Source organism: Sycon ciliatum, chromosome 1 (genome assembly GCF_964019385.1).
Source record: "Sycon ciliatum chromosome 1, ocSycCili1.1, whole genome shotgun sequence".
Taxonomy (NCBI): domain Eukaryota; kingdom Metazoa; phylum Porifera; class Calcarea; order Leucosolenida; family Sycettidae; genus Sycon; species Sycon ciliatum.
In genome coordinates this window covers 31959622-31975660 of record NC_088643.1, presented here as the reverse complement: position 1 = coordinate 31975660, position 16039 = coordinate 31959622, and the positions used below count along the sequence as shown (strand labels likewise).

Genomic DNA, 16039 nt, shown 5'->3' with positions numbered 1-16039 from the left:
CGCGTGGGAGCAGTGACACTGCATACCTGCCAAGTATCCAGATTTTTTCGGGATTATCCCGCAATTTTGGATGAACTCCCGCGATCCCGAAATTCCTGTCGATTATCCCGAAATTCACTGTACAAGAAACAAGCTTGATACTGTACTTGGAGCACTTCAAATGACTTGTCACAGGCCAGTAATTGTCCTTATTGATCCCGGACCGCCATAGCCTGCAGCACCAGTGGATCTCCCAGTGCTCCTTCCATGAGCAGTCTATGAAAAACCTCCGTTTTTGAGTCTTGAACATGTGTAAGTGTGATCCGATGATCACCATCAATCATCTATTATCGAAATGTTGGTGCCATCAAAAGTTGAAACCGGATTTTTTGGTAAAAATATGACATATCCCGAAAAACCAAGGCAAATCCCGGGATTTTGCCATGGCGATCCAGAAAAAGCACTCTCAGTACTTGGCAGGTATGACACTGTACGTGACGTAATAATACGTCATGCGTGCTCAAAGGGTTAAACATCTCTAACAGCCTAGTAGTAAAAGGGCACAAAGTTGAGCGTTTTCACTAGAAAATTCATCGTTAGCTCAAGAAACGATACTCGTCCGCTATTCCTCCTCTCCTCTGCACTAGAAAAATTAAAAAGGTGTGTGTGTGTGTGTGCGTGCGTGCGCGCGTGTGTGTGTGTGTGTGCGTGCGCGTGTGTGTGCGCGCGCGCGGGTATGTGTGCGTGTGTGTGTGTGTGTGTGTGATGGCAGAGCCGTTGAACCTCGAGCAAGAGGGAAAACTTTGCAACTTGTTAAACGTTAGAGTCGGCACACTTTCAGTAAATGCAAGCCATCATGCATCTTGGCTCAGAACAACAAAGTTACAATTATACTCCAGCTGCACCAATGTTCATCAGGGTTCTAGCCAAAGGGGGGTAGGGGGGCGCAGCGCTCCCCTACTATTTTGACCTGGCTAGAACCCTGGTTCATCATCTACTCATAAACATCAACTACTTCAATTCCACTGTCAGCAGTGAAAGTGGGCTACCAACAGTCTGGAGAATGAAAATCTGAATGCAATCAAAAGACCCACCATCTTGCAACTTCTTCAACTCCAGAGCACCAAGTGAAATCAGCAATTGCTCAGCAGCCTGCATGCAACATAGGGAATACAACCAAAAGAGATCGAATAGTACCAGTTGACAAGTTAGAAGGTTGACATCAATCAGGAGTAGTCCGGGATCCCGATCTCGAAATCGAAAAGTTGGGTACCACTTCGTAGGGAGCACAAAAACTCTTCACCAACCCTTTAAGTGCCTAACAGTGAGTATGTCTGAAGTTGTCGGACATCGCGAAGCTGTGTCATACCCTCAGGAGAAGGGAATATATCCGACGACAAATCGACAATTTCATGAAGAAGATATCGTAATATTTTTGGCTCACTGGGCGAAAAATCACGAATGCAACCATTGAGAGAAAAGAGAGCGCGCGCAAAAATGTGAAACACAGCTGACTAGAAAAGGAAGAAGAAAACGATGCCACAATTCAAAAACTTTTCAAAAGGCGATGCTCGGCGGGGATTTCTTTGAAGGAATTACTTGCTTCTATGTAACGTCCTGGTTTTTCGTTCGTCACTGTCCTTTCCGACATTAGTTCAGGTCATTCAGCTCCAGATAGGTCTCTGCCGTGTGCCTTCCTCTTTCCATTTCCCTTGATGGTAGTGTCATAAAACATCGCTTGATTATAATAATTATAGTTCATAGTTCATTCATGATTATTTTGTTCTTTCAACGAGTGTGGCCTTGTCGCTTGGCCACGTACATCAGGCAGCATGGAAAGCTCCGGTGGCGATGATGATGACAATGCGACAGCTGTTCCTGGTGCTGTGCCACTCGCCAAGACTACTCTCAATATTGTTACTCTGGGGAACACCACCGCCATCACGTGGGAGGACTGTTTGTGCCACACCTGTGCGCCCAGTGACCCTGGATGTAAGGTCGCCTTTACACAAACCAGCTGGGAAACAATGATCTGCGCGTCATCTGTGCGGCAAGATGCCACATGGAGGCTTGTCAGCAGCCATGATGGACCTCCGAAAGGCTGGTACCTTCGCCATTGCTATCGCGACTACACGCATGCCAAAACCATTGCGAGGTTGAGAGCTGACAGGTGTGAGCAGGAGGATGGTGGCACAGGTAGCCATAGCAGCTCCAACCCTGCCGAACCAGTGCCCGTGATCGGTAGAAGACTGACAAGGAGTAGTGTCGACAAGGTACTTGCGGATACTTGCCTTTTCTGCCAGCGCCAGCGGAAACGCAGGAGGCGAAAGGCAGACGAGTACCTCACCCAGTGCAGCACCTTCGAGGCAGGTGAGAATATTCTGGAAGCAGCCTATCGGTGCAAGGATCTGCCGTTAAAGAGTCGTGTCCTTATTGCCTTGGAGAGTGGTGGACCCGACTGCATTGCTGGGGAAGTGAAGTACCACTTTACTTGTTACCGTGACTTTGTTCGGGATAGCCGCAAGTCATGTGAACCCCAGCCATCGCCTTACCAACTCATGTTCCAGGAGCTGGCGTCAGAGATGTCCGAACAACTCGCTAATGACAGGAAAGTGGCAGCACTCTCAATGCACGACTTGAGGAACAGATACGTGCACCTAGAGAGGAAACGGGCAAAACCAAGACTTAGTCTATCTTTTGTACCCAATATATGTCCAAATGTGGTTCTTATCCATATGATGAAGAAAATGCTTATTATCCTCCTTCCAGGAGGCTTCTTTGGGCCAAAAACCAATTTTTTTAAACCATTTTGTCGCCGAAAATCAAGAAATTGTACACTCACTAAATGCACCAGAATACCTCTTATATGCCTGGTGACTCTACCTACAGTCCATTCAGAAAAAGATGGACTTCTAGCTTTTGGCCATAAATGGGTCAAACGTTGAGTTGTTTTAGAATTTTTTTCTGCAATCCCCTATGGAATCCTTTTCCAATTATGTTTCTGAAGTCTATTTCTCCAAAAAGCAAGCCATAGCAAGAATAGGATTTCGGCCAGGTTTTGCCTCAAGAGCACTGAATTGGGAAAAATCATCAAAATCCAGGCCGTTTGACCCTGCCTGCAACAGTGCATTGTACGGTTCGAACCCCAGTTCGGGTACTGTATAAGCAGAAATATTCGTCTGGAATTTAATTTCGTCTTTTTCGTCCAAGGAGCTTTTGGACTAAATTAAATGTAGGACGAATATCGATTTGTCCAGCGTTTCTATACCCTCTTATGATCTATGGACGAAATTTTCAACCGGATGAACTCCTTTTCTTTGGAGTTGGACGAAATTATTGACCGACGAAATTTTCTGCCTCTACAGTACCCTTTTTGGACCCTTTTTCAAATTTCAAATTTCACAGCACTGCACTGTGCACATGTGTACGATAAAATCTTGAAAAATCGTATAATACGGGAGCTCGCCAGAGCCAGGGCCCATCTTTTTTGTGAAAGGACTGTAAAAACTATACCAAATCGAAGAGGAGACATCACTCCACCATTCTATGACTCAATGCACAACAAATAGAATACAGTGTAGGTTCAATTCGTTGCCAACACGATCACAAATTGTTCAGTTATTGATTCCATCTCAGCCTCCTGGCCTATGTCATTGGAATGGCTGATGAACTAACTCCAGCTGAACTCACTCCAGCTGTTAGGCCCTCTTCAGACTAGGTACAAAACAGCCTATAAGTCACGTTTACATAGAAGTTTCCAAGACAACTACTGTCGTGGACATGGAAATTCGGTCGCATGTCTAGCGGCCCCAGGGCGCTGGGCATGCAGCCGTGGGAAAGCAGTACACGCTACAGCGCGCTGATCGCTTTGCGCTTCGGCCTCAACACCAATTACATTGACAATCTTCGGTCTGGCAGGACTTCACGGCTGGATCAGTGCACACTGTATGCAACGTTCTGTACGTGCTGAGGGCGCCGGCCCCGGTCAATCGACTGCATTTCCAGGTCCACGACATTACAATCATTTGGCGGGAAGCCTAAAAAGCTACCCAGTCCTTTCAGGCAGGGTGCGAACCCTTGTACAAGGCAACTTTCCTGCATTTATCGTACTTTCACCAGGCAGTCGTACAAACTACTTTGTATGACTGCCGCTGCTTTCACACATCCCAGGCCCCTTGCGCGATTGCGTAGGGTCAAAGGTTACCTGTGTGTTGCATGTAAAATGTGTAGTCTGCATGCAGGCGTGGAAAAATGCTGCCTTTTAGGTTTTATGTGATTTTGTACTGTATGTTCTATGTACGTTAGTACTAATGTACGTAGTCTGTAGAGGGCTTAAGCCACTACTGCGTGCTACGCATGCCCATCCTCAAAGACAAAAGACAAAAAATAATATTTTCCCAAACAAAGAAACACGTCAAATTGCCTCACTGAGCAGTTACAATTGTAGGTGTGTGCATAGGAGCTCAATGACCTGACGCACCAGCAACAAAGCAAGCTTCAAAACAGCTAAAGAAAGTGTCTGCTCCGAACGCCGGAGCTCGCGCTTCCTGCCGACTGGCTTGACACTTGACTGACTCCAGACTGTGTCCGGACCACACGAGAAACCCGTCGAACCTTCCACTCGGCAAACCTGCAAGAAAGCACCGCTCCCTGCTCTAAACACTTTCTTCAGTAATCACCGCCGATGTCACAATATCTTTCAAAACAGCTGCTTGGAAAACAAGAATTTACCTTGATGCTGTCGGCTGGCGGCGGTGTTGGGAATGGAAAGTTCTCCACCTTCACAATGTGCATATTCTGCAGAGAAAGGCAGCAGCATGACCAGCAACATTAATGAGGATGGTAGTGGATGGTTCTAACCAACACATCTATAGTGGAAGCCTGGTAGTACGCGTCAGGGAATGGGGCACGGGATATATTCATTATTGTAGGCAGGGATAGCCTCACGAGAGTCAATCCCAGCTCATCTATAAATCCGATACTAGTATGTCAAATGACTCAAAATCAAGAATCGAGTATGAATATAAAGCGTCCTGTGATAAGCATCATACCACACGCCTCCACAGCAATATGGTGTACAGTCACAACTTGACTAGCACCTCAGTTCCTCAGGTATACCGCATCACACGGCGTATATCGTAATATCATTACGCAGCGCAAGGTGTATACCATACCGCGATGTAAGGTGTCTACTGTACAGAGAGGTGTATAGTGTACACCGTACCAAACAAAGGAAGACTGGCATGGACTTGCTTACCTTGAGCTGCAAGTACAGATCATCCACTGGACGATGGATTATTTCTGGCGGTGAGAACTTTTCAAATTCATTGCCATATACTGCCGATGAAAAAAGCCTAAAAATCAACAACAAGAAAAAACACGGGTGGAGAGCCAAGGGTTAATTTATATTATAAGAAGAAATGAGGACCAAGGAACTACAAGTTAAATGGCCACCAACACCTTCCCATCCTATGTAATTTCTAACTTAGAACCTTCCAAGCTGGAAGGCTGTTGAAGTGCGCACCCAAGACGTGCTAGAGCTGATTGCCAGTTAGGTGTAGAACGTCAGTACCGTTGATCAGTGTCGTGCAATGTCATCGCATGAGCTGATTGTAAAGTAACTGGTGGTGTTAGGGGCCGTCCGGCATTATCGATAATTTTCACGGAACGAAAAAGTTTAGTTATGACCCTCCCCCACCCACCCACCTTCTTCAACGAAAAATATATTGACTCGACAGCTAGAATGGATTGATGTTTCAGCTATCAATAATTTTCAAAACGAAACTTTCCTCAACCCACCCACCCATAAACGAAACGTTTTCTCTTTGTGAAAAAGATCGATAATTAGGCGAGACCAAAACAAATAGAGATTCCCGGGCCCTCCCGCACCAAAATCGAGCCAAAGCCATTTATTTTTATTTTTTAGCAGTTCATATACATGCACAGAACTGATCATGTGAGTAGATCTGTGACGTGGGGTCACATAAACCCGGGCTTGTACGACTCCCTGATGTACAGATCAGGGCAATAGTTGGCCGAAATACAGAAAAATTGAACGGGTAAATCGCGTACCTGTTTTCTGTAAAAAAAAGAATAAAAATTACCGGAAAATACTGTAAAAAATGTTCAGCATGGCGTGCATATACATACATTGGAAAAAATTAAAAATTTCACATGGGTCCTGCCCGGGAATCTCGATTTTATTTTGGTCTCGCCTTACGGATGGCCCCTTAGTGGACATTGCTTTTCGGCTGTTTCCTTTTCATGTATATAATCTTCTCCTTCTTTTACCATGGTTGGCTATCACCCACATCTTCCCGTTTTGGCTGCCATCGGAAGCCATAAGATGTTGAATAAATAAAATAAATAAAATTATAGCGTAACTTGTGTTTCCTTGGTCCTCTGTTCTTCTCATAAAACAAACAAGTAAAGAAAGACCAAATTGATGGAGCCTGACCATGGAGCAACACATACCAGTGTGTTGTCTATACTGGTTACTCCAGCAAGTGTAGGGTGTGTGCATAGGTAACTGTCTTGGCCGTGTTATTCCGATCTACTCCGTGTGTTGTAAACCAGGTGTGCATTGGTGGTCGATTCACATGGCTTTGCCAGATGTGTGGATCAGGCAATTATCTGGCGCTAGTCTTGATCTGTTTCATTCAGATCTTGTCGGCCATCGTTGCAATATGATAAAATCTGTGGGCATACATCCAGTGCATAATGCAGATTTGCACGCTTCTCTTGTGACGGGTGCACAGGGCACATGGTGTGCGTGTGCGCATGTGCATGTCATTCTGTATTTCACAAAAGAATAAAATGTATCCATGCAGCCCACCTACTTACCTATAACAATGTCCAGGACCGGTACGACCAGCACGACCAGCGCGTTGGTTAGCAGAAGCGGCCGATGTCCACCCAACTCTGTACAAGTCATGCGAAGAAAAGCAGCAAGACAAGTCAGCAGAACAGGACTACTACATATTTATAGTATATAACAACAGCACATCATGTACTACGAAGTGCTAGTACTCGTACTCCTTGCTTAGCCTGTCCTCCTTTACCCACTTGCCACGACAATTGCTGGAACAGTGATTGGGGCTGCAGATGTGCAACACATGAGAATGATGCGATAGAGCGTAACTGACAGTGAACTACAGTATTTTTTTCTGTTTTCTGCTTCCCTTGCCTGTGCCAATTGTATTCTTGTGAAAAATGAACATTTCGTATTGTGTTCGTAGGCTCTAATGCAGCTATTTGACATGTGACTCATAAGGGCCCGGCCACACGTGCACAGGGGTTCTACTTCAATGGCGAGGTTAAGCAGCAGCAAGTCGTGTGCCTCTCCAGCGCAACCATGTGTGCATGGTCACACATACAGACAGGACAAGCTCCAACTTTGGGTAGAACTATGAGAGAGAGAGAGAAGTGGACTGCGGTGCATACAGTACAGTAAACCAATGTAGACAATGAATATCTTCTATGCATTTTATGGCATGCACATCAAACGCATACACAGTTGTCGTAACGAGTCCGTTTACACACAGAAGAACATAGTTTTTTTTTCTGTTGAAGCGGAACCGCAAAAGCAATGGTATTGCTCCCAAACCTTTGGAGGCAGCGGAATTGAATTTTTGCCGAAGCAGTAGTTCCTCACTCTGTAGTTGCCATATTTCCCGCTCCTGTGGTGCCGCCACTCCCGAATGCAAGTGTAACTGGTCTGTCTCCCTCTCACACACAAACTCTCTCTCTCTCTCTCTCTCTCTCTCTCTCTCTCTCTCTCTCTCTCTCTCTCTCTTTCCCTCTCTCTCTCTTTTCTTTCATTCTCTAATCTCTCTTTGTGACTTTCCAGCTTTCGACTTTCTCTGTCTCTCTCGAACAGTCTCCTCATTGGGAATACTTTACACTTCACTGTGAAATATGAAATCAAGAACCTGCAGCAAAGAGACCGTTCCACTGCAGCTACTGCTCTTGGCTTATGCTGCAACTAGACGAACAATGTCCATGAACACTGACCACAATTGGAATCTGGTACCCGGTACATCTACAAGTAGATCATCAAGCCTGCATCGGCCAACATTGTTTTTGCTCCCCCCCCCCCCCCCCCCACCCTGCATCACTGTCCATGAGTTGGCAAGTAACTGCGTACATAAATAAGCAGTGCACTCAATCTCTGGACAGCTAGCTGCTTCGCCCATGTCAGGTCTCATCAGCGAAGCTAAGACGGTGACTGGCCGAACTGATCACAATCAAGCCTAGTCAACAACAAAGCTTCTAAAAAACGGCCGCTCAAAGCATCAAACTATCAGAGTGCAGTAGATGTGCAATGTAGAGTGCCAGCCTGTACCTGAATGTTGAGACACCTGTTACATTGTCAAAGTAGCGACGTTTCACCTGACCAAACAAAAGCAGAACACACACACACACACACACACACACACACACACACACACACACACACGCACACACAGAGGAAAAGTCTGGTTGGAAATACAAGTCAAATTCTTCAGTATTAAAAGCCAGTGACAAGATTCTTCTCCAAGGAGTACAGTCATAATCCACTTGTGCTTGACATGAAACTGATCAAACTAGGCATGGGCTAATAAGGACTGCATCTACAAATGGGACCTATGGTAAGTTCGATGTCTCCAGCCAGCCAGCCAGCCAGCCAGCCAGCCAGCCAGCCAGCCAGCCAGCCAGCCAGCCAGCCAGCCAGCCAGCCATGATAGCCAGCCAGCCATGATAGCCAGCCCTGTCATTGATTCATTAGAATCATCTCACCTTGCCAGTATCCACAATGTATTTGACGTTGGGAATGGTAAGCGAAGTTTCGGCTACATTCGTAGCAACAACGCAAAGCCTCACACCGTCTGGCGGGGGAGCAAACACCTGGCAGCAACAACAGGAAAAGCAAGATCGTCCATCCAATCACTGATCCAAAAACAATGAGCAACAACAGGAAAAGCAAGACCATCCAATCACTGATCCAAAGGAAATGTATAAGTATGTTACTGTATGGGCTGTACGTGATGCGAATAAGCAGTTGTGCTATAGCGCTACTCTCTGTTCATATTGATAAGCATGTTCAAGTATGTACAATGTAGGTATACAGTGGAGATTGGGCATAACGACACTCCTACAGGAGAAAACAAAATGTCGCTATATTCGAGCTGTCACTAAACCCGATCTTCACATTTAGTATGCAATACGTATATCAGAATGACAGAAACGCATTGCAGATATGTATGTGCATAATATAATGCATATGGATTTCAGATGTGTACATGTACATACATGTGTCTTGCATGCATAGTCCAAGCCAAACGTCATGCATAGCAACTACACCGCTGCACTGCGGCTACAATGTGCAATGACCAGCACGCGTGGAGTGACCTAGACGGGCCAGAGGTCCAGGCATGTGACACAGACATGTCCCATGCATGCCACTCCGCCTGATACAAGAGGAAAGCCGTTAAATTCGATGCATTTCAGGTCTTCGGGCACCAAAAAAGCGTCAGTAAATTCGCTCTGTCGACTCGCTATTTTCGAGGTCGTTATACCCGATCTATAATGTACAGAAAGGACTTGCTAAACGACTTGGGCAACAGAAATTTGTCGCTAAACTCGATTTGTTGTTACATCCAAGGTCGTTATATCCAATCTCCACTGTATTACACTATTATCATGTGTCTCTCTTGGCAAGTATCAGGTAGGCTATAGCCAAGATCACACATTTCTGAAGAGAATAAATCAAGAGGAATAGTGAGACATTCAATCACTTACTTGTGCTTGCCGTTCAGGTGCTAACAGTGCGTACAGGGGCAGCACTTTCATAGGTAAACTCTGGTCATGCGCTCTTCTCTCAATCTGACACATCAGAAGCAGCAGCACACAGAATAGCCATTGATGAACTGAAAGAGATGCACATGATGTTCTGTAAGGGGTTGTGGCAAACGTTTTCCGTCGCCCCTGACACACAACATCATTCATTTGTTATCTGGGGGGGGGGGGGGGGGGGGGGAGGGTGTGTGTGAGAGGAATTCACAAGTCGACCCCAGTACCAGTGTACTGCTCGCATAGCACTGCACCAACACAGCGTACGACCACACCAGCCTCACAGCATGGACAATGCATGCCTATCTACACCTGCTGCACTGTACGCATGTCATATCTTGCAGTTACACCGGGAACATTAGGGGAGGTTTATAGTACAATGGTACACATTTATGCAGTAGTGCATGTAGATACGCAAGTCCAGACAGTGAATGCCATAAGCGTAGTCTTCACACTTTGTTGGCGTACCAGGGGCATGCACGCTACTCGCAACTGCGCAAGGATTTGTTTTAGCTCAGCATCACTTGTACGTAAAAATCCATGGTCTGCATTTCAGTTGCCACCACGGTAGAAACATTTAGTTGTCGCATATAAAACTACATGTACCGTACTGCAACTACCGTAAAGTACCGTTGATCCGCCCCCCACGCCATGTCGCTTCCCAGCTGGGTTTTCGGGAGGGGGCGGGAAATAGATCAAGGCTGTCAAGTGCAGTACGATGTACAACAACGATTACGTAGAAGTTCAGACTCGATGTCCTGGATTGTGCACATTTCATCCTGGATTGGCAAGTATTGTGTACAGCAGTGCATGCGTCGGTTCAACATACTTGGTCCGGCTCATCGCAATTGTCGCTTATCTTTCGCCACTAAGAACAGGAGTTTTTTTACCGCTCTATAAAATTTCCAACAGGCATAGTAAGGAAGCATGATACATGAATACTCTCCGCCACAAGAACAAAATTTCAGCAATGGAATCAGGTGAAGCGAGTCGAAGAAAGGAAGCAAGGTAAGCAAAATGCACGAAATAAATCAGCGAAGGAGCGCGTTCTTGCACTCACACTAGTAATACAGGTTCACTCTGCATCTCTTGAGCCGCGCCGTTACATGAGCTGACATTTGCTGGTGTCTAGCTGCTGGCGTAGACTGGTAGAGTATCTCTTGCGTTCTCAGCCTGTCGTATGGCAGCAATGGGAAAGGAACAGTTGTGGCTGTCACTTCGGTGCTTGAAGGAACTGTGGGCAGTGTGACCTGTGTGTCACCACAGTGTGTGTCAACAAAGCCTTCGAATGAGGCATACAGGCCTCTCGAGACAGGTGTCATACGCTCCACTGGATACGCCGCCGGCCACGACTCTTGTAATGCGGCTGCTAGGTCCACCATTAGAAGGAACAACCAACACGTCGGCCGGGCGCATCGCATCAAAACACCTTTCTTCTTCAGCATCACCATGATGACGCTCATACTCCTCTGCCGTGCACGCGTGCCTGTCACGCTCTCCAGGCCAGGATGTCAGTTTCCCCTGCTACAGTTCCCGTCTTCGGGTCGCTGCGCTTGGCTTTTGGCAACACAGACAGTGAATGGCCAGATTCCCACTTCCCAAAAAAGACGAATACATCGCGATTCAAAGCGCTAGTCGCGATCATTTTTTCTTTGGTGCCTCCTTTGATCTTGCCATCACGACCTCCCAAGCAAAAGTAAGTTAGATATCGTGATTGGACTGGGTTTTACCTGTCAAAAAGTGCGTGGGGGATAAGCGACAATTGCGATAAGCCGGACCAAGTAGTATTTTCGTTGTATACGCCGAAGTCGCTTCACAGGTAGAAAATCGACAGGGGGCGGGAATTAGAGAGGGGGCGGATCAACGGTACTTTACGGTACATGTACCGCATTTTCCAGAGCATAAGCCACACTGGAGTAAAAGCCGCATCCAGATTTTTTTTGTCACGAAATACAGATAGCTACCCCATTTACCACCGTTAATTTGACCATCGTAGCACAAGCAGCACAGACTTTTTTGGGTGACACCTGCGACTTGCGACACCTGCGACGAGCTGCGACAGCGACACACGGTTCACAATCTTTCTTCATGTTTGCGACATCCTTGTGCACTAGTAGTACTATGCACGTGCACTGCACATGCACCCAGGGTCGAAACTGTACTCCATTTGTGTATGTCGCGTGTCGCATGTCGCAAAAGTTGAACTTTCTTCAACTTCTGCGACAGGTGACTTGCGACAGCTCGCGACAGGCATTTCTTGTCGCAACTGTCACAAATCGCGTGTCGCGTCGCAGAAAGTTGTATTGTGAATCGGCCTTAATACTCCGGAAAATACGGTACCCATCTAAGGACAGTCTCTAATGTGTGACATCACACACACCGTTACAGCATTTTTTTTAAATGTAATGTGCTATATACGCTTTCAAAGTATATAAAACAAAAGATGCAGCATCCCACACCAATGTGTAGACAAAAGCAAACAAACAGGATGAGATACACTACTGTCAGTGCTAGCCAGTACTGGCCAACACTGGCCAGTGCTAGCCAGTACTGGCCAGCGAAACCCGATGATCACAGGTACCGCACTTTTAGTGCACACAGAGTCAAACAACCATTGGCATCCAGCAGATATGTAACCCAACTCAGGACACACAGCCGCCATGCAACACTATGTGTGGTGCCGGTTCTCAAGCGAGTGGTCCGGATTCACTGGCCAGCGCTGTAGCATGCTAGTAATGGCCACAATGCACAATGCACAATGCACAATGCACAATGCACACACACACACACACACACACACACACACTCACACACACACACACAACTCACCGCCATAAAATCGTCATCTTCATTGTCGCTGCAGGCACTGCTGCTCCCGCCATCACTATCATCACTGTCTTGGTTGTTCTCGAAACCTTCATCACCAATCTCACCATCAACATCATGACTGTCAAAAGTCGGCTCACAAGGAACACTGTGCACAGGCATGAAGATACACACACACACACACACGCACATGTGTACTTCCTCACTGCCATAAACTGGTCACGTGGGTCTCCCCGGGAGAGGAGAGGAGAGGGAGAGAGAGAGAGAGAGAGAGAGACTGAAAGAAATGTCGAGAAGATTACTTATTTTAGGCTGTATGCATTCAAACCGCGGTGAAAAGTCTGCGGGGACACTTTTTTTTGTTGCGCCCACATGCAGTAATTATTTGTACTGTAGAAGTATTGCTGTGGGTGGGAAATTTTAGATTGTTGCCTTTGTAGCTGCAAGGTCCTTCTGCATCGCCTTGTTTCTGCCAGTTTTATAGTCTCAGAAAGGATGCCGGGTCATGCCAGCTGCATTGTACTATTCTGCCCCAACAGGAAAGATCGATGCAAGTGGGGTTTGGTTGAGAGTGCCGAAAAGAGAGCTGGACGAAAGTTCTACGTAAAGAGAAGATTGTGCCAGTTAACTTTAGATAGGAAAGGCTGCGACAACTGCGATCCAGTTTGTAAATCCTTGTCGTTCCATCGCCTCCCGGCCGACTCGGATCTGAGGAAGAAATGGCTGCAGGTGATACCAAGGGCGAACGTGCAGCCAACGCCAAATTCATACGTTTGTGGCGTACACTTTGTCACTGGTAGTCGATCCAGCTCTGACGATGTGCCATGCCAAGTTTATGATCACCCTGTGGTGCATCGGCGCACAACGATGCGTGCTGCTATGGTTGCTGCTGGTCCTGCTGACATTGTGTCCTCCGAGTCGGAGATTGAGCTAGAGCTAGGTAATGACGATGTTTTGGAAGCTGTAGATGTACCTGACGTAGATGCAGTTCGTCAAGCTGAGCTTGAGCAACGACTGCAGGATGTCTGACATGATCATGCCTATGAAAATCCAGTGCAGCGCCTGGAGAGAGAATCGTGTACAGAGAGAGGAGGTATCACGACTCAGTAAGCTGCTGGAGCAGGACAAGAACTTGCATGCACAGTGCAAAGAGAAACTTGAAAAACTGACGTTCTCGTGTCGGAAGCTGCACTCAAACCCGCAGTCGTTCAAGTTTTTCACAGGCCTGACACCAGAATCGTTTGACGACATTCTAGTCCTGCTAGGTTCATCTGCTGAGAACATGAGCTATAATCCGAAGGCTGACGTAGAACACCTTGGGAGACAGACAACGTATTCTACGCGCAGCCTGTCTGTCCAGGATGAGCTGTTGATGGTTGTGATGAAATGTCGGCACTTCCCGCAGTCTGACCTTGCTGCGCGGTTTGGCATATCCCAGTCAACGGTATCAAGAATATTTACTGCTTGGGTTCGCCTAATGTTCCATTCATTCAAGGAAGTGAACATCTGGCCATCCCGACGTCTCGTTGACGAATATATGCCAACCGAGTTCCGAGAAAATACCGGTCAACGTGTGTTGTCATTGATGCCACTGAGTTTCATATCGAGAAACCAGCAAATCCGGATGTTCAAGCATCTACGTGGAGTAACTACGAGAACACCAACACCCTGAAGCTCTTGCTTGGTGTTACTCCGAATGGTTCACCTTGCTTTCTTTCCGACTTGTACGGGGGTCGGATATCCGATAAAGAAATTGTAAAGCGCTCCGGACTGCTAGGAAAACTGGAACCTGGCGACTCCATCATGGCTGATCGAGGATTCGACATTGGTCGACTGATGCCTCCCAATACCAGCCTCAATATTCCTCCTTTCCTGGAGAGCCGTGACCAGTTCGAGGAAGAAGAAGTGGTCCTTACGCGTCGCATTGCGAGCCTAAGGATCCATGTTGAGCGCGCCATTGAGCGCATCAAAAACTTTCGAATTACTCATTTCATTCCCGCTTCCCTGTGTGAGCTGGCTGAGCCCATTGTGTATATCTGTACATTTCTAACACTCTTCCAAGCGCCGTTGGTTCCGCCACCTGGCAGTGTGCAGCAGGCTCAAGAGCTGACCGAAGAAATAAGGAACATAATACACTGGGCAAAAAAATCAAAACCATCTGAAACGTTTTGGAGAGAAAATAATGATTTACCGCTTCAGGACATCGGCTTTCTTTCCGCTACGGCCTATTGGCTATTGAACCGCCCAATAGCTGACACCCCTCAATCCCTCTCCTCTACGCGATAACTATTTCTGCAAGTATTCGTTTTATAAATGGGAAAGATCGAGTAATACAGTCGTCCCTCTCTAATCCGGCACCTTTTGCTACGGCATTTTCTGCTGGATTAACGAGGGTGCTGGATTAAGAAATCCTGCCCTCTGACCCGGCCCTACCCAATTACATGCATGTATCATACGTCAAAACGCAGGGTTTTTCCGTGTCGACCCCAGTATTTGGTGCACGCCTTTATATTCTCAACTTTTCTCCAGGAATATACACAGTGATAAAGTAAAACAGAGAACATGTTCACATGTATAGGTACTCTTGCACACACACGCACAGTCGATTTACGACTAGTAGTAGTAGTAGTAGTAGTAGCAGTGCTAGATTGCTGAATGTTTTGGAAGCTGTATACATCCACACAAGTAGTAGTAGTAGTAGAATTTATTATTTTACTTGGGAACTCCCAACAGGCGTTGCCTTTTTACTGGGAACCCTAGGACTGCCGGATTATGAAATCAAACTACGTGCAGTTTGAGCGATTCGTTTCAAAAAGTCACTGCCGGAGGCGGAATTCAAGTGCCGGATTAAGATGCAGGAATTGAACGAAAAAAATCGGTTTCATCAGAAAGTGCGCCGGTTGGCAAGGGTTCCGGATAAACAAGTGCCGGATTAGAGAGGGACGACTGTACAAACAAGACACAGCCAGTACTCACTCATCAAGGTTGATCCTCCTGCGTTGCGTTTCAGGCTGCAATGGATTACCTAGCAGGGAATACATGTATTTAAAAGAAGAAGACGTTTTACGCTAATAGCAACAAGGCAGGGGCCATAATAATAAATGACCATGTATATCTGCCACCCTGGTATCACAGGCATGGTGGCGACCTGGGACGAGCGAAACTTCCTAAGCTGGTTGTGTTTCTCAACGCAATTGTAGCCGGTGCCCGGTGGTAGTGCGAATGTGCAAACTTTACTTTATGTATATTCAGTAAAAAGTTATGCTAATAGCAACGAGCCAAGGGACAGGCCAGTCTTCACGATAATGGTGTACACATGTATGGGCGTGCTGCTGCTGCTACTGCTGCTGCATTGTCACAGTGGGGTGAGGTAAGACTACCTGGTAACTGTTTGCATGTGTAC

At 46.6% G+C, this 16039-nt stretch overlaps 1 protein-coding gene across 1 annotated transcript in view; it reads right to left on the bottom strand.

Annotated features, from left to right (window-relative positions):
• The window catches only part of LOC135823166 (probable ATP-dependent RNA helicase DHX37), a 65889-nt gene that overhangs the window by 20587 nt on the left and 29263 nt on the right, over positions 1-16039 (bottom strand). Inside the window, exons 13-21 of the mRNA XM_065336011.1 lie at positions 15613-15661; positions 12640-12784; positions 9760-9843; positions 8758-8865; positions 8324-8370; positions 6823-6900; positions 5237-5333; positions 4711-4776; positions 1074-1131 (exon numbers count right to left, since the gene is read on the bottom strand). Coding sequence (XP_065192083.1) covers positions 1074-1131; positions 4711-4776; positions 5237-5333; positions 6823-6900; positions 8324-8370; positions 8758-8865; positions 9760-9843; positions 12640-12784; positions 15613-15661 — 732 coding nt within the window. The remainder of the gene's footprint in view (positions 1-1073; positions 1132-4710; positions 4777-5236; positions 5334-6822; positions 6901-8323; positions 8371-8757; positions 8866-9759; positions 9844-12639; positions 12785-15612; positions 15662-16039) is intronic.